At 39.9% G+C, this 26681-nt stretch overlaps 1 protein-coding gene across 5 annotated transcripts in view; it reads right to left on the bottom strand.

Annotated features, from left to right (window-relative positions):
* CHPT1 (choline phosphotransferase 1) overlaps window positions 1–26405 on the bottom strand; it is a 37228-nt gene extending 10823 nt beyond the window's left edge. For 2 of the 5 annotated variants that reach the window (XR_012324228.1, XR_002172926.3), the window contains exons 1-4: window positions 25813–26376; window positions 10776–10923; window positions 10356–10497; window positions 2449–2533 (exon numbers count right to left, since the gene is read on the bottom strand). Coding sequence is in view for 3 of the 5 variants with exons in the window: in XM_019918684.3 (XP_019774243.1) it covers window positions 2449–2533; window positions 10356–10497; window positions 10776–10923; window positions 25813–26085 (648 nt within the window). In the remaining 2 variants the exon portion in view is untranslated. Of the gene's footprint in view, window positions 1–2448; window positions 2534–10355; window positions 10498–10775; window positions 10924–25812 lie in introns of all 5 variants that reach the window. The other 3 variants (XM_019918684.3, XM_019918682.3, XM_073788284.1) reach the window with 3 other exon arrangements.
* Window positions 26406–26681: the final 276 nt, after the last annotated feature.

Genomic DNA, 26681 nt, shown 5'->3' on the forward strand with positions numbered 1-26681 from the left:
TCTGCATCATGAATGTGACAAACGTGTATGCATGCAAAAGTTTTGTGTAGTTAATATCCAGGATTAAATCTCTAGCAATATATATTTACCTGTTGGTCAATTGCTGTTCAAGAAAACTTCCAAAGGCAGCAAAGGATTTAAAAGACAGTAACAATGAATTGCCAAAAGCTGTAGGCTATTGTGTACTGAAAATATACTCTGAAATACTGCACCAAAATTTGTGGAAACTACAGATCAACAATTAAATTTAGAAGATCTATATCTAAATTAAGTATTCTTATTGATGAGAATAAGTAGGTATGCTTTCTTCCTATGGTACTGCCAAAACACTGAATGAAATGATTTTAAGATTAAATTCTTCCCCAGTATAACCAAATCAGAATTCCAAATTTAAAACACCACATCTGACAATGACCAGAGTTGCCTAACTGCCTCTAAGTCCACATGCCCCTTCTAATGGGTACTGGCTGAACAGGTACCATGAAAGACACATCACATCCCTCTAGCATATTTTAGAGGCCTATGTATCCTTGATTCTATTATTTATTCTTACATGATAAGAAGGAATATGAGTATCTCAGGGAATGTTCCTCTACTTAAAAATATGCTCAAAGTCTATTTCTGAGCCTAGTGATATGAACTGTGATTGGCAATTCTGAAACTAAATGCCACAGGGAAATCTCTTACAATTTTTAAAAAACAGACTTAATTTTTAAAGCAATTTTAGGTTCACAGCAAAACTGTACGGAAAGTACACAGAGTTCCCATATACTCCCTGCACTCATACACACATGCTTCCCCACCTATCAACATCCTCCACCAGAGTGATACAATCCATGCGTTACAATCCATGAACCTACACTGACACATCATTATCACCTAACGTCCATAGTATATATTAGGGTTCACTCTTGGTGTTGTACGTTCTATGACAATGCGTAATGCATAAATGACAAATGCATAATGACAGGTGGACAGGTATCCACCATTATAGTATCACACAGAATAGTTTCACTGCCCTAAAAATCCCCTGGACTTTGTCCATTTATCCCTCCTTAACCCCATAACTTCTGGCAATAGCAGGTCTTTTCACTGTCTCCATCATTTTGCCTTTTCCAGAATATCATATGATTGGAATCATACAATATGGAGGCTTTGCAGAGTGGCTTCTTTCACTAAATAACATGCATTTACATTTCCTCCATGTCTTTTCATGGCTTGATAGCTCTTTCTTTTTAACACTGAATACAATTCCATTGCCTGGATGTACCATATCCATTCACCCACTGGAGGACATCTACTGAAGGACTTGCTTCCAAGTTCTGGCAATTATGAATAAAGCTGCTATAAATACCTGTATTCAGGTTTTTGCAAAGATATAATTTTTTTTTTTTTTGGCTGTGTCATGCAGCTTGTGGGATTTTAGTTCCCTGACCAGGGATTGAACCTGGGCCCACGGCAGTGAAAGCACAGAGTCCTAACCGCTGGACTGCCAGGGAATTCCCTGCACAGACATAATTTTTAACTTATTTGGGTAAATACCAAGAAGCATAGTCGCTGGATCCTATGGTAAGAGTATGTTTAGTTTTGTATCTCTTACTATTTTTACCAGGGTTATATAGCTTAGTGACTAAAAACAGAGTCTGGAATCAGCTCCAGTACTTACTTACTAGCTATGTGTCATTGGACAAATTACTAAGACTTATTTATAAAACACAAAAATGACAGTATCTATTTCACAGGGTTGTTCTGAGGGTCAGATGAAAACAGTGATAGTAAAATATTTAGGAACATAGTAAATGTTGAGTAAGTATTAGTTGTTTACTATTGATATTATCCTTATTACTCTTCTTAACTCTCTGGGCATGAAGTGTTAGTCAGCCAATACTGTAAACTTAGGTTGTAGAGACAGAATAGTTTCTTCATAAATTTTCTGCCTATACAAAGCATGAATTTATAACAGTGGCCTCCTGAGAGTCAGATTTTATCAAAATACTGAGGTCTCCAACCACGCAGAAAATAAAAACACTCCTTAACATGGGAAACTTCACTATAGTAGGTTATAAAAAAAATGCAAATTAGCAACTTTTCTTTCCTAATATTGAGGGACAAGTTTCAAGCATAAAATATTTTACTGAATTTACGTTTTATGTATCTATTTTATGAAATAAATTTTGGCCTGAAAAGGTAGTTCAACTAGTCTGTTTAATTTTATATTAGGGAAATGGGGTCGTTTTCTTTTATGTGGTAGTACATTCATGCATAGGGTAGTATATTCATGCTGTAATAAGGTATATAGCATAGTAAAATTATAAAATGAAAAAAAAGGTTAAGAAATGGAATGACTATTAAATACAACTCCAAGGATTTCTGAAGAAAATTAACAATGCAATCTTTTTCCTAAATATTTTAAAGTACTTAAATATAAATTTAAATCCTCAGATTTACCGTATAGTCCCACATTGTTGCTCCTCCAAATGTAGACAACACAAAGACGATCACTAAAGCTACCTGAATTTCAGTTACATCCACTCTAAAGAGGAAAGATAAAGAACAGATGTTTGTAAATCAAATTCCTAAATACGAAGCTTAATTAACCTTATATTAAAATCAAAAGATGTAAAAATCTCTATAGGCTTACTTTATTTTTACCTTTAGTTTCATCACTGAATTATCAATTAACTACACTATTAAGTGAAAAAGCCTACAGAACAATGCACTTACATATAGGTAAAAAACTTGTATATCATATATAAAATTGCTAATAACAGTTATCACGGAGATTACAGAAGGCTTTTATCTTCTACTTTACATACTTCTGCAAAGTTTGAATTTTTTAATAACAATCATGTATTACTCTTGTAATCAGGAAAAATTATGATAATATAAAAACCACCAGATGATTTAAGGCAAATTCTTAAACACTCTCAAGTCAATTTCATTTAAAAAGTAGGGAAAATTCCAAGTTTTTCTCATTATGTTACTAATAATCATTATAGTTTTTTGGTTTCCACAGACATTTTCCCACTAAACCAACATCAGTCTCTAATCTGCATCCCCTGCAGCTATCAACTCCTCTCTCCTTTGCTCCAAAAACAGGCTGAGAAGTAGTCCACATTTGTAATTTCCTCCTCTCTTCATATTTGCTGCTTAATCCATTATAGTCCAGTTTTTGGCCCCATTCTATTAAAACTGTTTAAGGTAAACAGTGACTTTCAATTTGTTGAATGCAAGGGATACATTTCAGTTACTATCTCGCATAACTCCTCTCAATATTTAAAATGCTGATCACTCCCTTTTTCTTGAAATGCTTTGCTATGTTTTTATTGCCATGTTCTCTCGTGATTCTCCTAGCTTGCTGGAAGCTCTTCCCAGGCTCCTTCCTCCACATCTTAAATGCTGTTTCCAGAATTCCTCTTTTCTCTTTTTAGATTCTCTGAGTATTACATGTATACCTAAGACTACCATCTATATGCTAATGACCTCTAAATCCGTTTCTCCTAATCCACATCTTTTTTTTCCAAGCTCCAAATTTTTATATCTGTCTACCTACTTTGCATCTCCATTTGGATGCCCTGGAGTTTTTAGATGCTAGAGGAATACTTATTGTTCTGCAAATATAAGAAATGTAGGGAACAGATCCAGATATAGAAGAGAAGACTTCTCAACTGAGTTATTTTGGGGGTATTTAGAAGGAGAAGGTGAATGGAACATTAATGCATAAATAAAAGGAAAATAATAACATCCAGGATTTGTAAGATCAGTGCTGGGCAAACCAAGGCCCCCAGGCTGCATGGAGAAATAGTCAAGTTAGTTGAAAAAGGTAAATGTAATAATATAATGTACGGTATTTTGTGGAGAAAAAGGAGGAAAAGTAATAACATTTACTAAGATCAGTTATGAGTCTTATGAACTATAAATTATGCCTGTTTTTTGGGAAGGGGAAATTGAAATGATTTTTCATGCCTGTATTGAAACAGGGGATATTACTATAGGATATTACTATACTCCAGAGCCAACATTCTTGCTACTACACCTGTGATTTATTATTAGAATTGTGCACTCTTTTTCCAGTAACAGTGGTAGAATTACATTAAGTTGATCCATAATTTTTCCAGGATATGATTAGTGACCAGAAGCAACTAGAAAAGCTGACAGAAATTATAGAACAAACTTTCTCTGAACTAAATGACACATACAGGGATTGAGCTAGGAACCTTGGTTTCACATATGCATCACTCACACCACAGATTTTAAATTAAACTGAAAGCTTCATTCTTCCTCTCTGCCTTTTAAGGATAAACTAAATAAATGACAATTTTTTTTTGGAAATTTTTTATTGTTTATTTTTTCTCAGTAAATTTTTCTTTACAATGAAGAATGTTGGTGTTCATGCATGTATGTTAAATGACAATTCTTGAGTCTGGAAAAAAGAAAGCTGAAAGGATATGGTAAAAAGGGTGGAATCACTAACAAAATCCTTAAATATCTGAAATATGAAGAGCCAGTTGAAGCTTGAAAGATATATTGGACAAGTAAAAGAATAATCTGTATAACAATTTACAAACTTAGAGAACTCATTAGGGGGTCCAAGATTTTAAAAAGTAAATCCAAAGACATAAAAAATCCAAGAAAGACGGATACTGGGGATATGGTGCAGGTACATTCTCAAACTATTATAGAGAACAATCTACAACAGTGCTCTTCAAAGTGTGGTCTAGGGTTTGTTACAGTCCGCAATAAGTATAGAAATTGAGAGTAAGCATTTAGAAACTTTCATCATAGTTTGATAGAGTAATTTTGTATCTCTTGAATTGAATGAAATATTGGGGACTGCATTTTGTAAGTCTGTTTTTTAATTTTTTAATTGCATGTTATCTCTCCATGATGGATTTGGGGGGCGGGCAGGGTAGAAATTAGTTCTTTACCACAAATATGTGGAAAAATGGACATAATACCATATGGAAATTCTAAGGATTTTGGAAGAAGAGAAAATTAACACCGAGTCTAAATATTCACATGTAAATAACAAAGTACCACATAATACAAGTCAACATTGGACTTGGTTTAGATTTTTTAATTAAACTTTAAGTATTGTTTGCTGTGTTGAATTGCATGGAAGCAGACCCTTGATACATGGGAGCAAATATGCTATAAATAAGATATGCCTTATCTCACATGGCAAGTATTAATATAGGGACAGATTTTAACTGTTATCCTGTAAATTATTTCACTAACTATACTAAGGAAAATACTAATATATCACTGATTAACTTTTAAAAATCCTTAATTAAAAGTTGAAAATTATAGTTTGAGATAGTTATTAATGTTTTGTCATTTAAATTATCTTATTCAAGATAACAAATTCATATTTGTACTAAAATCTACATATTTTCAGGAGATAAAACATACAACAAAATATCTACAAGTAAAATAGAATAGTATTTCTTTTTCTGTTCTATGAAACAGTATAAAACAGTATTTTTATGTTCATAAGAAAAACAGAATAGTATTTCATAACTCTCTTCCTTCTCTGTTTAATTTTTCTTCATACAATTAGGAGAGGCACTCTGCCATGGACCCTGAGCATCCCTGCACGTTCCTGTGGGGTGTGCAAGGAATCCAAGATCCTGAGCACCCTTTACCCGGGCCATTTCTCAGGGCTGTGTATGCAGTGAGCAACCTTGAAGGATGAGGTTACATCTCCCAGCAAAGAGTAGGCTTGCTTCCACTTACTATAAAAGCAACAGATCCCTCAGTGTTCCTCTCCCATAATGCCACCCACCACATGTGCAGGCATTCATCCAGTCCCACCGCATGACCCCATGGGGCTCGGGAGTGGAGCAAGGGAACCTGGCATGAACCTGAACCTCAGGCTACTGCTTTTGCCCTGAGTTATAAAGTTGTCCTCTGCCTCTGACCCAGGAGTTTTGTGTCTTCTCTCAGCATTCAGGAAACATTAACCGGCTCGCTCGGTAGCTTGTAAGGGTAAAATCCCAGACTCTTCACAGTTCATGACACAGAGCGCTTACCACTCACTAGCTAATGTGTTATGTGCAGTATTTACTTGTTTGGCTTGCTTTATTGTCTGTCTCCCATATTAGAACATAAACTCCAAGGGGGGCAGGGATTTTTGTCTGTTTTGTTTACTCATATTTTGTTTACTCATGTTACCCTAGAACCTAGAGCAAGGCCTGGCATATACCAGATGCTTAATAAATATTTGTATGAATACTGCAAAAATATTTATTAAAATTCATTGTAAAAATATTACATCAGTATTCAATAAAATCAAATTATATTGACCTTCCATCCTCAAATTTATTTTAACTCAGTTTCTTCTGTATGCTTATTTCCTTATGAAATTAGTTCCTTATCAGTAACTTACTGATTAATACATGATATCTGATTTTCTTTTAGTAAGAGTTACTTTTCAATGTCACTCAAAGTAAACATACAAAAGAAACTGAATTAAATTAAAGGATATGTCATGATAATGCTAACCTTATTACTGAGTACTTCTGTCCTCCAGATTCTGTACTAAGTCCTTTATATACATTATTATTTAATCTTTACAATAACCTTTTAAACACAATTATGATTATTCTCATTTTACAGATGAAGAAACTGAAAAAAATGAGGTTACATAATTTATTTGTGGCCAAACAACTGGTATCTTGGAGACAGAATTTGATTCTACCCAATCTGATTCTAGAGCCTATGCTTTTCACTAGTATACTTAAAACAGGAGCAATAGTAATAAATAACTTAAAGGTCTTTGAAAATTGGAAAAAAATTAAACAGCAAAATGTAGTAAGTTTTTTAGTCCAATTAAGCTCTTATTTGGCATATTTTTCTTCAGTCTTTCAGAACAAGGGAAACCACGTTAAGTAGGCTTAAACCAAGAATACATTCATAAAATGAATTTCCACAGTAGATTCTGAGATTGTTTAGCCTGGTTTCATATATCTGTATTCTAACAACATAAACACCATAAAAATTAAACCTCTCAAAAATTGACAGATTTTCAGGAAATACGTCCTAGTCAACAATTGATACTGACTGAGTTTGTAAGCATTTCCAGAGGCTTGGTTGATGTCCTACATACAGATCCTTCTTATAGTGTTAAGCTGGAACCAATGTATCCTACTCAATGCTCAATGGCATCTTTACTTTGGTAAAGTGAAAAAATACACAGACTAGGATCTGTGCCATACAGAGTAAGTATTTTACATGGTTGACCCCTGGGCACTGCAGGACCTCCTCCAGTCCCTGACATGCATGGTGCCCAACCATAACGGCCATTCCCCGAATGTTCTGAGTACTTCCTTTCCTCATGCTCCTGCCTAGAATGCTTTTACCCCAATCTGTCTGGCATATGCCATCGGCAAGTGACTCATCTTTGTATGTGCAGTTCTAGGCACACGTTAGGCTCTCAGTCAATAGCAAATGAGTATAAAATATACAACTGGGCCAGGAATGTGAACTGATTCATTTCAGAAAGATTTTGAATGAAGTTATAAGCCAGAAAGGTAAAGTCTAAGTCATTAAATAACAACAACAATTAACCAGAACATTGCATTTGTCATTAAATAACAATTAACCAGAACATTGCATTGTTATATGACTCCAGTTTACCATAGCAAGTTCACCATATTAACTAAAATGCATTAGACTTTGCAAAGCTATGTTTCTGTTTTAGCCTATTTTAATCTATACATAGGTACAGATTCTTAATTTTACATTCTTGCCTTGAATTTTTAGCCTGGCTTTTTTGTTTTTTGGCTGCTCGACTTGCAGGATCTTAGGTCTCTGACCAGGGATTGAACACAGGCCCCAGCGGTGAAAGCGCCAAGCCCTAACCACTGGACCGCCAGGGAATTCCCTAGCCTGGGAATTTGATCCTTGGGTTCTTGACCAGTGGGTAAAGAATCAGCTGAAGACTCACATTTTCCATAAAAGCTTTCCTAAACGAACTCAGCCTACAGCCAGCTTCTCCTTACTTAGGATTTCTTCAGTGCTATGGAAACCTAAAGCAGGTCATTTTCCACATGGTTATGGACTGTATTAGCAGTGTCACAGAAGTATTATCCTATCCCTTTATTACAGTATACTATATAGTTCCTAAAACGGATTTTTAAAAAATGCATTTTGTATCCTTCCACAGTACCTAATACATTGATAATCCCACAGTACTGAGCAGCAGTCGTTAAGAGTGTGGGAGACTTGAGTTTTAACCCTGGCTCTACACTTTTTAGCAGTATAAGGAAGTTACAGAACCTCTCTGCCTCATTGGTACAGTGGCGGTAATACCCTTACAGGATTAATGTGAGGAATAAATGAGATAGGGCATGTAAAGCGCTGAGTACAATGCCAGAACCATGCAAGTGCTCAGAGGTGATAGCTGTGAGTATTCCCTAATTTAGAGTCAATGTGGAAAATTGCCAAAGGCCTTCACTCTGCTAACGATCCGTAGTTTTGAGCTTCTTTCATTTATCATCATCAGAGATTTTTTTCAGAGCTACTGTTTTTCCCATGCAGCAATAAAGTGTGGCTAAAAAGAATCAGTAGACGGGGAAGCCAAAGCAGAGAATGAGCCAATGGCAGACAGCTATTAAAGGACCAGGCAGAAAGGGAGCTGATGGAAAGAGGGATAGAGAACAGAGTTCCTGCCTTGTGCACTATTTCCTGGTGTCTAAGAATGAGGCATCGGGGCAAATATTACAATGTTATTACATCATCTCATCAACTGTCTACCACAGCTGAGAGTCTCATGATTACTGTTGTTGGTGACTGCTGTAAAGGGATTACCCTTTCTGGACACACAAAAATTTGACCAAAAAGGACCTTTAGATTCCATATCTCATTATTTTATCACATAAGCCAAATGCTTTTTTTTCTTTTTAACATCTTTATTGGAGTATAATTGCTTTACAATGTTGTGTTAGTTTTTGCTATATAACAAAGTGAATCAGTTGTACGTATACTTATATCCCCATATCCCCTCCCCCTTGCATCTCCCTAGCACCCTCCCTATCCCACCCCTCTAGGTGGTCACAAAGCACAGAGCTGATCTCCCTGTGCTATGCAGCTGCTTCCCACTAGCTATCTATTTTACGTTTGGTAGTGTATATATGTCAATGCCACTCTCTCACTTTGTCCCAGCTTACCCTTCCCCCTCCCCATGTCCTTAAGTTCATTCCCTATATCTGTGTCTTTATTCCTTTCCTGGCCCTAGGTTCGCCAGTACCATTTTTTCTTTTTTTAGATTCCATATATATGTGTTAGCATATGGTATTTGTTTTTCTCTTTCTGACTTACTTCACTCTGTACAGCAGATTCTAGGTCCATCCACCTCACTACAAATAACTCAATTTTGTTTCTTTCTATGGCTGAGTAATATTCCATTGTATATATGTGCCACATCTTCTTTATCCATTCATCCGATGATGGACACTTAGGTTGTTTCCATCTCTGGACTATTGTAAATAGAGCTGCAATGAACATTTTGGTACATGACTCTTTTTGAATTATGGTTTTCTCAGGGTATATGCCCAGTAGTGGGATTGCTGGGTCATATGGTAGTTCTATTCGTAGTTTTTTAAGGAACCTCCATACTGTTCTCCACAGTGGTTGTATCAATTTACATTCCCACCAACAGTGCAAGAGGGTTCCCTTTTCTCCACACCCTCTCCAGCATTTACTGTTTGTAGATTTTTTGATGATGGCCATTCTGACCGGTGTGAGATGATATCTCATTGTAGTTTTGATTTGCATTTCTCTAATGATTAATGATGTTGAGCATTCTTTCATGTGTTTGTTGGCAGTCTGTATATCTTCTTTGGAGAAATGTCTATTTAGGTCTTCTGCCCATTTTTGGGTTGCATTGTTTGTTTTTTTGATATTGAGCTGCATGAGCTGCTTGTATATTTTGGAGATTAATCCTTTGTCAGTTGCTTCATTTGCAAATATTTTCTTCCATTCTGAGGGTTGTCTTTTCGTCTTGTTTATTCTTTCCTTTGCTGCAAATGCTACTTTTTTAAGTACTGCATATCCTTTTTCTATATTATTCAGGTCCCTTATTTTTCTCTTTCTCCTGTCTAATGTACTTGGGTTAGTAAGTTGGAGAAGAGGGAAAAAAATACAATTATCATCAAATATGTAACTATAACATGAAGAATACCTGAAAGATTAAAATTAAGGTGTAGCATTTATGGATGCTTCAATAAGTTAAAAGGTAACTTGAATTCCTGATTGACACTTTGTCCCCCTTACTATGGATAAATGAAGTATGACAGATAGTGAAAATGAATTTGATTATATTTTTAAATGTACAACTTAAAATACATACTTACTTTCCAAACCTCAACACGCCTGAAACATAAGTCTGCCAGTGAGCACAATAAAACATGAACATCCCAATAAAACAGCAGAAAAACAACCAGTCAGGATACGTTCCTAAGCGAACAGCAATTGAAGCTCCAACTGCCATAAAAACTGAAAGAAACAAGAACCATTAAGAATTTAAAATAATTAATTAAATGATTGCCACTGACTGTTTAGAAATACAGAATTTTAAGGTGCATAATCTTGGCATGAAAATAAGGCACACTAAGCAAAATAAATTCCTGAACAGACTTTCAAAACACACTGTGCAAAACTGCTTCCAACTGTAAACCAAAACAAACCAAACAGCTCAGTTTTTAAGCCATCATTAAAAGACCAACAAACAAAAAAAAACAACTATAGGAAAAAAACCTCCACTAAAACCTTACCTGTGGAAAGAGAGTCACAGCCATGGTCAAAAAGTTCCCCTAAAGGAGAACAAGAATTTGTTCTTCTGGCTTGTTTCCCATCAATAGCATCCAGTGACTGGTAGATAAAGAGTCCTAATGCACATAAAAGGTATGTCCAGTACGGTGCCTGAAAAGAAATGTAGACAATGAAGACTGGTGAGTGACAATAAGCCGGCTTCTGCTTGAAAATAGCTCAACCCAAGCCAAGTGACACATTTTCTTATGTTCGCACTTTGTATCACCCCAGTGTGTTACAAGGAACATTTATAACCTTCCTTCTACAGGTGAGAATTAAATTGAGAAGTGAATTGCTCTAGGTCATCTGCGTAGAGTGTCACAAAAGTCCGTACTGTGAGAAGCTGAAAGTTAAATGACCAAGCAAGGATTAGGACCCTGATTTTGATTCTTAGTCCACAGCTCTTTTAATATAATACTATTCATATATGGCACGGATTTGAAATTATTCAGTAAGTCTCTGCTATGAAAGAAGATCTTATAGACAAACCACAGACCCCAGCTTCCTTTCATGATGGAGTATCAGGGGCTGGATTTACTCTCCCATCTTGTATAACTAGAAAAGCAATAAAATAAATAAAACAACCATTTTCAGACACTGCAGGCAGCGCAGCACTGTGATCCCTGACAGAAGGGAAACAAATGACCGGAGCCCTGTGACTGCTCCAGCTTAGTGCCTATAGGCAGTCTCCAGGCCACAGTACAGGAGTGGGGAACCGGAACAGAGGCCAGCAATCCTGCTGTGCTGAGAAGAAACGCAGCAGAGGTCAGGAAGGTCAAGGCAGCTAGAATCCTGTGTGGCAGAGCACTGGAGAGGAGAGAGGCACAAACTGTGGAGATCTGGAGTCTTTGGCTGAGAAGTGACCTGTGCCTAATGAGACAAAACTACTAACCAAGGCCAGGGAAAAAACCACTGGACAAACAATTCTTGAAGCCCACACAAAGCTGGGAATGGTTTATGTTCCCACCAGGCACAGCATGTAAGACCATGTAATACTTAGGGCACTGGGTAGAGTTCTCAGCAGTGTATTCCCTTAGCAGTGGGCATTAATTAGCCCTAGAGCAAAGGCCCTAACAGATGTAAAATCTAGCCTCAGAAGGATCTGACTGATTCCAGGTAACTTAACTAAAGCCAACACAAAGTACAACAGCTTAAAGGAATACCCCACCAAACCTAGTACCCCAAAATGTAAAATTCACAATGTTTGGCATCCAATAAAAATTACTAGTCATTCAAAGAAGCGGGGAAATATGCTCTACAACTAGGAGTAACATCAATCAATAGAACCAGACCCAGGAATGACAGACATAATGAAATCTGCAGATGAGGACATTAAAAGTTCTTATAAATATGCCTCATGTGTTCAAGAAGGTGGAGGAAAACATGGAAGACTACAGAGTAACCTCTAGAAATGGAGAGTACAATATTTCAATGTAAAATATACTAGATGAGATTAACAGAGTATTAGTGCAGAAGAAAAGATCAGTGAACTTGCAGAGTACCGATAGAAACTACCCAAAATCATGCACAGAAATAAAAAGACTAAAAATAATTGAACTGGGCATCAGTGACCTGTGAGACAACAGTAGTCTAACATATATGTAATTGAAATCTCAGAAGGAGAGAAGAAAGAGGGTTGGACATGAAACATATAAGAAAAAATGATGGCTGGAAATTTCCAAATTTGATAAAAATCTATAAACTTACATATCCAAGAAGCTCAACAAACCCCAAGCAGAATAAGTTTTTTTTTTTAAAAACCCACCAAGGCACATCATAATCAAATTACTGAAGACCAGTGATAAAGAGAAAATCATTAAAGAAGCCAGAGGAAAAAGACACATTACATACAGAAGCATAGATAATAATGGCAGACGAAAGAGTAAACTTGAAGGTAGATCAATAGAAATGATGCAATTTAAACAAGAGAGAGAAAAAAGATTTAAAAATGACCATTCTTTTCTTTCAGCACTTTATAAATGTACTCCACTTCCTCAGGGACCTGTGTGATGATAGCAATGGTCAACCCAGAATTCTATGTCTCAGAGAGGAAGTACAGCAAAATTGTTGACTAGGGTTTTAAAGTTAGATCTGTGTTTGAGTTCTTGGCTCTGTTATTTAATAGCCAAGTGACCCTGGGAAAGTCATTTAAACTCTCTAAACTTTGGTTATCTCATTTGTAAGATGTGAATAATACTTGCAGTTGTATCTGATGAAAAATATTCTTAGATGGCTCTTTACACAGAGCCTGGCACATAGTAAGTGCTCAATAAGGTTAGCTATTGTAGGGAGTTCCCTGGTGGCCTACTGGTTAGGATTTGGGCTTTCACTGCTGTGGCCCGGGTTCAATCCCTAGTTGGGGAACTGAGATCCTGTAAGCTGCACACAGTGGCCAAAAAAAAAAAAAAAAAGTTAGCTATTGTCATTAAATTGTGTTTTGCGTATTTTTAGTGGCAAATATAGTTTTTAAAATATCAATGTATGTATGGTCTATGTGGTAATTCTGCAAATACCAATCAACCTGCTACCTCATTCTTCAATCTAAGTAAGTAGAAGTTTACTTTGAACTTCAATAAACATTTCATCATTTGTTAATATTACATGCCCAGTATTAATGACTACACTATTAATTGCTTTAAAAGACTTATGAAAGGCTTCCCTGGTGGCACAGTAGTTAAGCATCTGCCTGCCAATGCAGGGGACACGGGTTCGAGCCCTGGTCCGGGAAGATCCCACATGCTGCAGAGCCACTAAGCCCGTGTGCCACAGCTACTGAGCTTGCGCTCTAGAGCCCACGAACCACAACTACTGAGCCCATGCACCACAACTACTGAAGCCCATGCACCTAGAGCCCGTGCTCCGCAACAAGAGAAGCCACCGCAACGAGAGGCCCACGCACCCCAAAGAAGAGTAGCCCCGCTCGTCGCAACTAGAGAAAGCCTGCGCACAGCAACGAAGACCCAACACAGCCAAAAATAAACAAATAAATAATATATTTTAAAAATGCATTATTGTATTTGATACAGCAATCCACAGAGACAAGGCAGACAAGGCATTATCATGTTCTTTGCATTACAGATAAAAGAGAAACTTAGGGAGGGGTGATAAAGTTCCATTGAGAAGAGCAGCTAGACTGGGTCTAGGCATCAAACCCAGGTTTTCTGATCCGCCCTATGGTAGATCTATCAGATTGGTCATGCTGCAGGCTACACAGACTGGATGCAGCTTCCCACCTGGACTCTTACCTATTCTTTCAAACCTGCTGAGAAGCACTTTCCTGCCCCCACAATACAATTCCAGGTGCAGTGAACCAGATGGGCGGGAAAGCGCTGCAGCTGAGAGAGATTTCTTTCCTCTTAAGCCCAGAAAGGCATACCAGTCCACCAGCTACTCGTTCGCTACCTTTCCAGTCTTCCCAAGGCCACAGGAGCTGGACCTATCTTCTCTTTACTCTGTTGTCATCACCTCCATTCCCACCTGGGAGCTATGAAACAGTCTGCAAATTTTCAACTTCTTTTCTCACCTGTTATCTCTGCAAAACAGGCCCCAGCCCGGAGATCCACTTGCCGGGAGCAGCATGCCCCTTCCTTCCAGGAGTCTGCTTAACGTGGTGTCACTACAGAAGACACTCTGGGTGGAAGCAGGATCTACAGGGCCACCCCAACGCAATTCTAGTTTTCATGTTAACTTATTTTTAAAAATTTTAAATGTAAGCATGGGAAAGTCAGGTGTGGATTACAAAGTCTTAAGCAATATATCAGAATACTTCTGCAGAAGGAGACTATATAAAAAGTGGAACTTCTCCAGATCATATTAGATTCTTAATATTTAAAGTTCTTAATTATATAATTTTTATAGTATCTACTGTATCCTTTAAGATCGGAATTTTATACTACATCATAGAAACCTTTCCAGGTCAAGCATAAAGATCTACATCATTCTTTTACATGACTGCATGGTATTCAATTATGTGGCTATACCACAATTTAAGTAATAACTCACTAATGATGAATCTTACATGACTGTGTGAAAGACTATTATATAAGTTTATTCTAGAAAACAAAATAATTACTAAGAATCAATCATAAGCCCTAGTCATTAAAAAAAAAACACTAATACATTTAAATTGCTTTTCAGTTACATCACTGAAAAAGAACTGTATACAACTAGCTATTTGGGATATTTTACTTTTTCCAGTTACTTGAAATAAAGGATTAGAGAAACCAGAGATTTGAACCAGACCGTATGGTAACTGTTCTCGTTCAAAATAACTCTGGATCAGAGAGAACACTCATATATAGATCAATTATTTATCCTGGGTATTATACCCCTTTTTATACGTGTTTGAATGAGCACACACATCAGGAAAAGGACGAAAAGATTTAGAAAGTGATCAATGAACACATTTCTTTTTTTTTTATTAATGAATTTATTTATATTCTTTTGGCTGTGTTGGGTCTTCGTTGCTGCACGCGGGCTTTCTCTAGTTGCGGCGAGCGGGGGCTACTCTTTGTTGCGGTGCGTGGGCTTCTCATTGCGGTGGCTTCTCGTTGCGGAGCATGGGCTCTAGGCACCCAGGCTTCAGTAGTTGTGGCTTGCGGGCTCTAGAGCGCAGCCTCAGTAGTTGTGGCGCACGGGCTTAGCTGCTCCGTGGCATGTGGGATCTTCCTGGACCAGGGCTCAAACCTGTGTCCCCTGCATTGGCAGGTGGGTACTTAACCACTGTGCCACCAGTGCCAGTGAACACATTTCTGCTCACTGGACAAATTTTACTTACAGCTCAGAACTTAGAATACTGGATTTTGGGGAATACATTCTTAGGTTTTCTGTAAATGAAGATGCTAGACTAGGTAGTCTCTGAGGCCCCATCTTTAATATGGAACTAGAATCCTCTCAAGAGTAGGAGGTATGTTCTCTGTTTTTAAAATCTGCTGTTTATACCATGAGAGCTAAATAACTAGATGATTAAAATCAACTGATCAGGTTAACAGGTTACCTGGTAACCTATCAGGTAAAATGGTTTCCAAAAGGAAAAATACATGTCCTGGGTTTTTCTTGCAGAGTGGTTAGGAGTATAGACTCTGCATTCCACCTGCACCTGATCCTTGAGTGAGCTGGATGAGCTACTTAACCTCTCAGTGCCTTAGTTTCCCTTTATGAAAAATGGGAGTAATCACTGTGAGAATTAAATGAATTATTACATGTCAAGGGCTTAGAAAAGTGCCTGGCATATGGGAAGAGCTCAGTATATTTTAGTTATTATTTCTGATACTATATAAGAAAATTTTAGGTGATTCATAGATAAATTTTCATTTTAATACTTATATCTTTATTTAATGTATTTTGGAAAATATTAATTTAAAAATTATCTAGCATAGCTACCAAATCTATGATTGTAGATATTAAGGCTTCAAGTGTAAGTCTTTAAAAAGGAGTAGATTTAAAGTTGATGTAAAGAAAAACAGTAAATAAAAAATAGCACAGGTAATACACAAAAGCAAAAATCTTCCTCAATTAAAATTTAGGAAATACTGAAACTATACAATGCCTATTTATATGAATTTTCATACTTAAAAAGTGTCTCTTTGCTTTAAATAGCTTTGGATATAAGTTGATACAGATGCAAAAGGTATTACATAATCAGTAACGACTGGGTCACCTTGTAACAGGGAGATTTCAATTATCCAAACATCAATTGACTTCTCTCTCCATAAAAAATAGAAACTGCATTTATAAGAGGTAGGAAGTAAGAAAATCAGAAGACAGGTCAGGCATATGCGAAAAAATGTAACGCTGGTGTGGCGTTAGAGGTGGACTTTGTACCCAGTCAAGTGATTCTAGTGATTTCTAAGCTAAACTCGTGGAATTTTAATAGGCTGCTAATCTGACACGACTCTAACTCGTATTATGTGCCTGTGACACAGCTGAACCTGTGGCCAGGGGCACTTCCTTGTTTACAGAAGGAGGGTTCCTGTTGGAACCGAGGCTGGGGAGGCTCCAAAGACTTGGTGGTCACAAAGGGTAGGGTCATTCTCAGTCCTGCCCAGCAGGAAGACCCTAGCCGCTTACTGCTTCACCACGAGCTTTGGCTTCAGCTCGGGTGCAGGCCAGCATTTGAGAGGCACACCCACCTTCAGGAAATGAGGCGGGTTACAAGCTGGGGGGCTGGGCACCAACACCAGGCAACCAGCATCTCAGGGCCGGAGGGGCTTTCTCAGGACATTAGAAATCTTTACTTTGAAAGGCATTCTTCTTGCTTTGTAAATTTCCTGTGAATAGTTGTATTCTTTTTAAAAACCTCTTTTAGTACTTACTAGAATCCTTGTTGAAAATGCCAGCCTCTCACTGGGCCAAGGGAAACAGGCAGGGAGAGGGGAATGAAGAGAATCCCCTGGGCAGATCTATCATCATCAACTGTGCTGGGTGCTTTCACATCTGTTCTGCTCTTTAACTTCACAGAAACCAAGTGGTCGGACCCTCACCCAGGTCAAACCGACCAGGAGTGGGATTTAAAGCTCCTTCTATACACCACAATGCCATGTTTTATCCACACTTGAACCAGAATTCTAAAGGAGAAACAGCTTGTTTCTTGGGAATCAAGTATAGGAAAGCCACAGGAATCAAAGGGATGATCCCCAAAGCAAAGCTACTTCTACATTACCTGCAGAAGCTCCTTCTAGACAGGGCTGGATTTAGGGTGAGGCGAGCAAGGCACCGTGGCTGCAGAATTTCAGGTGGCATTTACTACTCTCAGGGTCGTGCACATGCCTGCTTGCCTCATTCTACTCTGTGCCCTGCTTCTAGAACGTTCACCTCCTGCAAGTTATTTTGCTTTAGTAAGAGAGGCCACTCTCTTACAAGAGTCCTGCCTTAATAAGCGATGCTTGTTAAGTTATTGAACTGGTTAAAAAAAAAATAGAGGGAGATAGGTGATTTTTAAAAAAGAGGAAATATTCTAGATTTCAAAGAAACCAAACCTATAAAAGAATTTGACTAGGTTATTGCCTTTTCTTATTATTCCCCCAACAAATAACTCTTTACTTTATAGTCCAAAATCCAATTGAATCTGAATTATTTAGACAGGGAATAAACCATTTCTTAAGGTCATTCTAATTTCCACAGATACACTTGCTTTTCGATCCAACTTTCTATCATCATGAAGGAAAGAAATTATTCAATGCCCTTTGACCCACCCTAGGCTGGGCACCTATCTCCTACAAACACTCTCTTAACAGACACTGACATGGATTTATATACATAGATCAAGAGGGCAGAGCAACAATTAGAGAAAGAACAACAAAAACACCCCAAGTTAGCAGAAGGAAAGAAATCATAAAGATCAGAGGAGAAATAAATGAAAAAGAAAGGAAGGAAACAATAGCAAAGATCAATAAAACTAAAAACTGGTTCTTTGAGAAGATAAACAAAATTGATAAACCATTAGCCAGACTCATCAAGAAAAAAAGGGAGAAGACTCAAATCAACAGAATTAGAATGAAAACGGAGAAGTAACAGCTGACACTGCAGAAATACAAAAGATCATGAGATTACTACAAGCACCTATATGCCAATAAAACAGACAACCTGGAAGAAATGGACAAATTCTTGGGAAAGCACAACCTTCCGAGAATGAACCAAAAGAAATAGAAAATATAAACAGACCAGGGCTTCCCTGGTGGGGCAGTGGTTGAGAGTCCGCCTGCCGATTCAGGGGACGCGGGTTCGTGCCCCGGTCCGGGAAGATCCCACATGCTGCAGAGCGGCTGGACCCGTGAGCCATGGCCACTAAGTCTGCACGTCCAGAGCCTGTGCTCCACAATGGGAGAGTCCACAACAGTGAGAGGCCCGTGTACTGCCAAATAAACAAACAAACAAACAAACAAAAAGACCAATCACAAGCACTGAAATTGAAACTGTGATTAAAAATCTTCCAACAAACAAAAGCTCAGGACCAGATGGCTTCACAGGCAAATTCTATCAAACATTTAGAGAAGAGCTAACACCTGTCCTTCTCAAATTCTTCCAAAATATAGCAGAGGAAGGAACACTCCCAAACTCATTCTACGAGTCCACCATCACCCTGATACCAAAACCAGACAAAGATGTCACAAAAAAAGAAAACTACAGGCCAGTATCACTGATGAACATAGATACAAAAATCCTCAACAAAATACTAGCAAACAGAATCCAACAGCACATTAAAAGGATCATACACCATGATCAAGTGGGGTTTATCCCAGGAATGCAAGGATTCTTCAATACATGCAAATATCAATGTGATACACATTAAGCAACTGAAGGATAAAAACCAGATGATCATCTCAATAGATGCAGAAAAAGCTTTAGACAAAATTCAACACCCATTTATGATAAAAATTCTCCAGAAAGTAGGCATAGAGGGAACTTACCTCAACATAATAAAGGCCATATATGACAAACCCACAGCCAACATCGTTCTCAATGGTGAAAAACTGAAACCATTTCCACTGAGATCAGGAACAAGAAAAGGTTGCCCAGTCTCACCACTATTATTCAACATAGTTTTGGAAGTTTTAGCCACAGCAATCAGAGAAGAAAAAGAAATAAAAGGAATCCAAACTGGAAAAGAAGAAGTAAAACTGTCACTGTTTGCAGATGGCGTGATACTATACACAGAGAATCCTAAAGATGCTACCAGAAAACTACTAGAGCTAATTAATCAATGAATTTGATAAAGTAGCAGGATACAAAATTAATGCACAGATACCTCTTGTATTCCTATACACTAACGATGAAAAATCTGAAAGAGAAATTAAGGAAACACTCCCATTCACCACTGCAACAAAAAGAATAAAATATCTAGGAATAAACCTACATAAGGAGACAAAAGATCTGTATGCAGAAAACTATAAGACACCGATGAAAGAAATTAAAGATGATACAAACAGATGGAGAGATATATCATGTTCTTGGATCGGAAGAATCAACATTGTGAAAATGACTATAGTACTGAAAGCAATCTACAGAATCAATTCAACTACCACTGGCATTTTTCACAACCAGAACAAAAAATTTCACAATTTGTATAGAAACACAAAAGATGCTGAATAGCCAAAGCAATCTTGAGGAAAAAAAATGGAGTTGGAGGAATCAGGCTCCCTGAGTTCAGACTATACCACAAAGCTACGGTAATCAGACAGTATGGTACTGGCACAAAAACAGAAATATAGATCAATGGAACAGGACAGAAAGCCCAGAGATAAACCCACACACATTTGGTCACCCTTTCTTTGATAAAGGAGGCAAGAATATACAATGGAGAAAAGAAGCCTCTTCAATAAGTGGTACTGGGAAAACTGGAGAGCTACGTGTGAAAGAATGAAAATTAGAACACTCCCTAACACCATACACAAAAATAAACTCAAAATGGATTAGAGACCTAATGTAAGAGAGACACTATAAAACTCTTAGAGGAAAACATAAGCAGAACACTCTATGACATAAATCACAGCCAGATCCTTTTTGACCCACCTCCTAGAGAAATGGAAATAAAAACAAAAATAAACAAATGGGACCTAATGAAACTTAAAAGCTTTTGCACAGCAAAGGAAACCATAAACAAGACCAAAACACAACCCTCAGAATGGGAGAAAATATTTGCAAATGAAGCAAATGACAAAGGATTAATTTCCAAAATATACAAGCAGCTCATGCAGCTCAATATCAAAAAAAACAAACAACCCAATCCAAAATGGGCAGAAGACCTAAATAGACATTTCCCCAAGGAAGATATACAGACTGCCAACAAACACATGAAAGGATGCTCAACATCACTAATCATTAGAGAGATGCAAATCAAAACTACAATCACTTCACAACAGTCAGAATGGCCATCATCAAAAAATCTACAAACAATAAATGCTGGAGAGGGTGTGGAGAAAAGGGAACCCTCTTGCACTGTTGGTGAATGTAAATTGATACAACCACTACGGAGAATAGTATGGAGGTTCCTTAAAAAACTAAAAACAGAACTACTGTATGACCCAGCAATCCCACTACTGGGCATGTACCCTGAGAAAACCATAATTCAAAAAGTGTCATGTACCACGATGTTCATTGCAGCTCTATTTACAATAGCCAGGACATGGAAGCAACCTAAGTGTCCATCAACAGATGAATGGATAAAGAAGATGTGGCACATATAAACAATGGAATATTATTCAGCCATAAAAGGAAACAAAGTTGAGTTATTTGTAGTGAGGTGGATGGACCTAGAATCTGTCATACAGAGTGAAGTAAGTCAGAAAGAGAAAAACAAATACTATATGCTAACACATATATATGGAATCTAAAAAAAAAAACTTTCCAAAGAACCTAGGGACAGGACAGGAATAAAGATGCAGACGTAGAGGGACTTCCCTGGTGGCGCAGTGGTTGAGAGTCCTCCTGCCGATGCAGGGGACACGGGTTCATGCCCTGCTCAGGGAAGATCCCACATGTCGCGGAGCGGCTGGGCCCGTGAGCCACGGACGCTGAGCCTACGTGTCCGGAGCCTGTGCTCCGCAATGGGAGAGGCCACAACAGTGAGAGGCCCGCGTACCGCAAAAAAAAAAAAAAAAGATGCAGACGTAGAGAATGGACTTAAGGACATGGGGAGGGGCAAGGGTAAGCTGGGATGAAGTGAGAGAGTGGCATGGACATATATACACTACCAAATGTAAAACAGATAGCTAGTGAGAAGTAGCCGCATAGCACAGGGAGATCAGCTCAGTGCTTTGTGACCACCTAGAGGGGTGGGATAGGGAGGGTGGGAGGGAGACACAAGAGGGAGGGAATATGGGGATATAAGTATACGTACAGCTGATTCACTTTGTTATACAGGAGAAACTAACACAACAATGTAAAGCAATTATACTCTAATAAAGATGTTAAAAGAAAAAAAAGAGGGCAGAGCAAAAATATTTACTCAAATAAGCTGAACAGGGAATGAAGCCACAGTTTATTCCAGCCAGAAACAAGCATATGAGTGTTCTGTGGTAGAGAATGCTACTAAGCTGAAGCCAGAAGAACCAGATTCGAATCACCAAGTTTTCTCATCTACAAATGTAGGAATTGTATTAAAGAGGCTCTCAGGTCCTTCAAGCAGTCAGAGTCTGTGATTCTATTTTGGGATTAAGGAGCCAAGGAATGGGGGCCAAGGACTATATACAGAGCAGCATTCAGACAGAACTGCTTCATCAAGGTGAGGGGGATGCAATTCAGTTCTTGTTTTCTGTTTGCCCCAACTTTTGCTTACTTGTGTTAAAATTCCCCCGGGCCAAATTAATTAAGTATTTAATCTAAGACCAGCTAAAACTGAATAACGGTGGAAAAACATCATCTCCCAAGATTACAGTTTGTTATTTCATGCATGCAGGCAATAATTTAGCAAATATTTACCAAGCACCTGCTTTACGCAAGGCACTATGCTGTGGAGAACGTGCAAATGGGCAACTGCTGTCTGAACTTAAAATATGGTAGACTGTCTTGCTCAGTAAGGACATACATAACCAAAATCGCATCACACACATAACCAAAACAAAATGGAGACGTTCCACAAGAGAGCTACAAAGACCTGTGGTGGAAGTATAGCTTTCTGGCTTGGAATCCTGGTATCAGCTTAAAGAGGTTAATTTATTTCCCTTCAGTTTCCTCATCTATGATATGGGGATAATAATAATACCTAAAGTTGTTCAGAAGATTAAATGAGATAATAGACAAAAGCAGCTTAAATTAATGCCTGGTACATAAGTAAAACCCGGTAAATGTTAGTAATCATTGTCATTATTATGGGAGCTTATAGGATTAAGTGGTTGATTTGACTCCAGAGAAGAAAAAAAAATTTCCTAAGGATGTAGCATTAGGACTGGACACTGAGAGATGAAGTTGGACAGGAAAAAGGAAGAGGAAGGAGAAAAGAGAGGGAAAAGAAGGAGAGAAATCTTTGCCATAAGAAGTAGTTCAGGGCTTCCCTGGTAGCGCAGTGGTTAAGAATTCGCCTGCCAACGCAGGGGACATGGGTTCGAGCCCTGGTCGGGGAAGATCCCACATGCCGTGGAGCAACTAAGCCTGCGCACCACAACTACTGAGCCTGCGCGCCACAACTACTGAAGCCTGCGCGCCTAGAGCCTATGCTCTGCAACAAGAGAAGCCACCGCAATGAGAAGCCGGTGCATCGCAACGAAGAGTAGCCCCGGCTCACCACAACTAGAGAAAGCCCGCACGCAGCAAGGAAGACCCAACACAGTCAAAAAAAAAAAAAAAAAGTAGTAGTTCAATTTGGCTGGAGCGGAAAGTTCCTTAATGAAATAGTGGTATGAAATACAGTTCAGAACAGCACTGTAGAAGTTTAATATAAATCATTTAACTTTTTTCCTATTAATTTCCCTTCATCCCGTCATGTCCTAGAAATATCAACAGTTAAAAAATAGATCAAATGTTATTATTAATATAGATATGTAGTCAGCATTACGTCCTCAATGGGTAGATAAATCCAAGCATCAGAGTCCAAAAACCATATGGGTTTTCCCTGACCCTTTCTGGAAGCAATTTGTCAAGTCTGTAAAAGCACTAAGAATTCTTAAGTCTAAGAATCAGAAAACAAGTTTCAGGCCAAGTTAAAGTCACTTAACCCTCCAGGCCTCCATTTCCTCAATAAAAATGTATGCTACTATTACTTCAGGATGGATGAATAGAAGAAATACTAAAATGGTGGGATGGCCATTCTAGGAAGGGAAAAAACTTGCCAGCCTCCTTGAGTTGATATAAGACACAAATGCAATAATGGATGTGAACGTACGTTACATACCTAATAAGCATTACATAGAACCCAAGGTATTTTTCCTACACATCACACAGAAAGGCAAGAACTGCAGATGAGATGGTGGTGGTATGTGGTAAAAAAGAATCCGGCTTTGTAGTCAGACCAACTTGGGTCTGAACCCTACCAGGTCCTGTCATTTACTAGCTCTGCGGCCTGAAAGCCAAATAGCCTGAACTGCTTTGCTTCTTTTGTGCTATTGCTGGGATTTTATCAGACAGGCAATGTGAATCCTGTAATGGTGCTTCCCCTCACTGCTTCAGCCACCTGGAAGCAGTGCAGGATCTAATTACATTTCAGAAACTCTTCTCAGTTTCATTTTATTATTTCAACCCTTACTTCCCATTTTTGGATCATTGCGATATATTTTTTTTTTGAAAAGTGCCTCAGATTCTTCCCACCTGCCACCTTTTTTTTTAAATGAAGCATAGCCTAAAAATCAATTTAATCATCATTTTACCTTTTCCATCAGCCCCCCACCCTCACCCCAACATCCCTAAACAGATTCTCTTGGACTTCTTGGTATGCCCTGCTTTTTGGAAGTGCTCAACAAATGGTTCTTAAATTAATAATAACATTGAAAAGTTCACAATTTAACTGGCAAATATCAGAAATAGCCAAATGCTGCTAGACAAATCTAGGCCCAGTAAAAACTAAATTTTATTATGGGTTTTCAGGACATTTTTAATACCAGTAATATTTTTAACATGCTGAACAAATTCTAATTTTCTACATTTATCTGCATGTAAGATATCATGTAGTCCTCACTGCATTCTTTATCTGCATGTAAGATATCATGTAGTCCTCACTGCATTCTTGTGAAGTTGGTTTGGCAGGTATTATTTCTATTTTACACAGGGAAAGCAAGACCCACATGTCACTCCATGCTGTGGCAGAACCACATTAGAACCAAGCCTTCACTTCTAACCCAGCGCACTTTTCATTCTGGCGCACTGCCTCTGGGGAATTCTGCAAACAGGCTGCAACTTACTTTTTTAAAAACAACATGTAAATGAATTAACAACGGGAACGTCTGCTGAAAAATCATATATAATAACATATCCATCAATCAGCAAGATATTCAATACGTTTAAAATGTAGGTTTCATCAAATACTTTAAAAAATGGATCCATGTATGGAGGGCATGAAATATTTCCACTGTATTCCTGCTATCCAACCTCATCTCGAATTAGTTCTCCACAGGACCTATCCTAAAATATGATTATAAACGGAGTTCTCTATTTAAGGGAAAAGAAAGCAATGTCACAAAACGTGCAATGTAATATTTATCCCATGTACTCTAAAAAGCTATATATGGGAGTAGCTCCCTCTGCCCCCTGTCCCCCATCACACTCAGCCCAAGGGATGTTCCTGATTACCAAGTATAGAAAGCCCACATTATTTACTCGTCTTATTTTGGACATAGGTCAAATATTCATTGCTAATAAAATCCGATGGCTTTTACGATCCCTGGGTCGTGAAGATAAGGATTAACACCTTGCTAATACTTTTGTTTTCCACGAGAAAGTCAACGAAGCAACGAGGAAGTAACCTCTTAAAAGTAACTTATCTCTGATCAGTGCTACCAGTAATTACAGGATCACTAGCGCAACCTTTGAGAAACGGACAGCTGAGTATAAAAGTGTTCAATGGGCATCTCGGGCTTGGCCAACCCAACCACAATCCCCGGAGCCAGGCGGGACGGAGCTGGGGGTGTTCAGTGCCCAGTGCGCAAAGGAACCGACTGCTTGTCCACCCCCCACTTGGCGCGGGATGGGGCGGCGGCCAGGCAGGCAGGCGCTCCCCGCTCCCAGTGGCCGAGACCGCCCGTCCGCCGCCCGAAGGAGAGTGGGGGTGGACACGGGACTGGGCAGTGACCTTGACAGCCCCTCCGCCGTCTGGGGGAGGCTCGGGATGGACATGGGACCGGGTAGCGGCGTGACAGCCTCCGGGCGGGCCGGGGAACGCTCGGGGCGACTGCAGCGCTGGGGCAGAGGCGGCGTTAGCCCCTCCGCGGCCCCGAGAGGCTCGGCCGCGCGGGGGGCTCTCCGGGCGTCTCCAGAGGCGCACCCGGGGCGGGGCGAGCTCGGCTCGGGCCGGGGACGCGGGGCTCCGGGGGAGAGCAGTTGGGGGTCCGCGGGCGGGCGGGCGGCTGGCCCTACCTCCTCGGTGACCGTGGGGCAGTAAGAGATGAGCAGGAGCGTGGTAAGCAGGTTGATGGCGAGGCCCAGGAGGGTGATGGAGTTGGGGGCCATCCACAGCGGGATCCACTGGAGCAGCCAGGTCCAGTAGAGCTGCAGCGGCGGCTCAAGCAACGAGACGCCCGCGACGCTGTAGCGGTGTTCCTCCAGCCGCCGCAGCTGCGCCGCGCTCAGCGGCTCGCCCAGCGCCTTCAGCCAGCGCGGCGCCGGCCTGGCCCAGGCGCCCGCCGCCATGGCCGCCTGCGGGCCCCGCCGCTGCGAGCGAGCGCAGCCCGAGCCGGGCGCCCGGGCGGGGACAGGTGGAGGGAGGGGCTCGCGGGCCCGGGCCTACGCCGGCCCGGTGGGACTCGCCGGTCGGGCCCGCGGCGGAGGTCGAGGTCAGGCCAGGCCGCCCCTGGTCCCGGGGCCTCCGCCCCCAGAGCCGCCGGCCGCGGAGGGCGGGGCCACGGGGAGGGCTCCGGGAGAGGGGGAGGGGCCGCCTCGGCCCCGCGAGGTGTCGGGGCAGGTGGGACAGGCCCGCACTGGCCACCGGGTCACCGTGGTGGCTCCGCCGATCGTCACTTTCTAACTGGCGCGAAAAGGGCCCAGATTTCCCCAAGAGCCTGATGCACTTGCTTCTAAGTCCCGATTCTTCTCCGGGGACGGCTGGTGACGCTCCCCAGAGGGAAGTCTCGACGGCTGGACAGTTAGAAGCGGGTTGCTCTAACTCATGCGGTGTGCACAGCTCAGATCTCCTAGTGTGCGAACGCCCTGGCCTTTAGCCGCAGCCTGCAGAGCCGGGGGGTGGGGAGCGAAGTATTGTGTGAGAACATGATTTTTGCACGTCTTGG

This window comes from Tursiops truncatus, chromosome 11, assembly GCF_011762595.2.
Source record: "Tursiops truncatus isolate mTurTru1 chromosome 11, mTurTru1.mat.Y, whole genome shotgun sequence".
NCBI lineage: Eukaryota > Metazoa > Chordata > Mammalia > Artiodactyla > Delphinidae > Tursiops > Tursiops truncatus.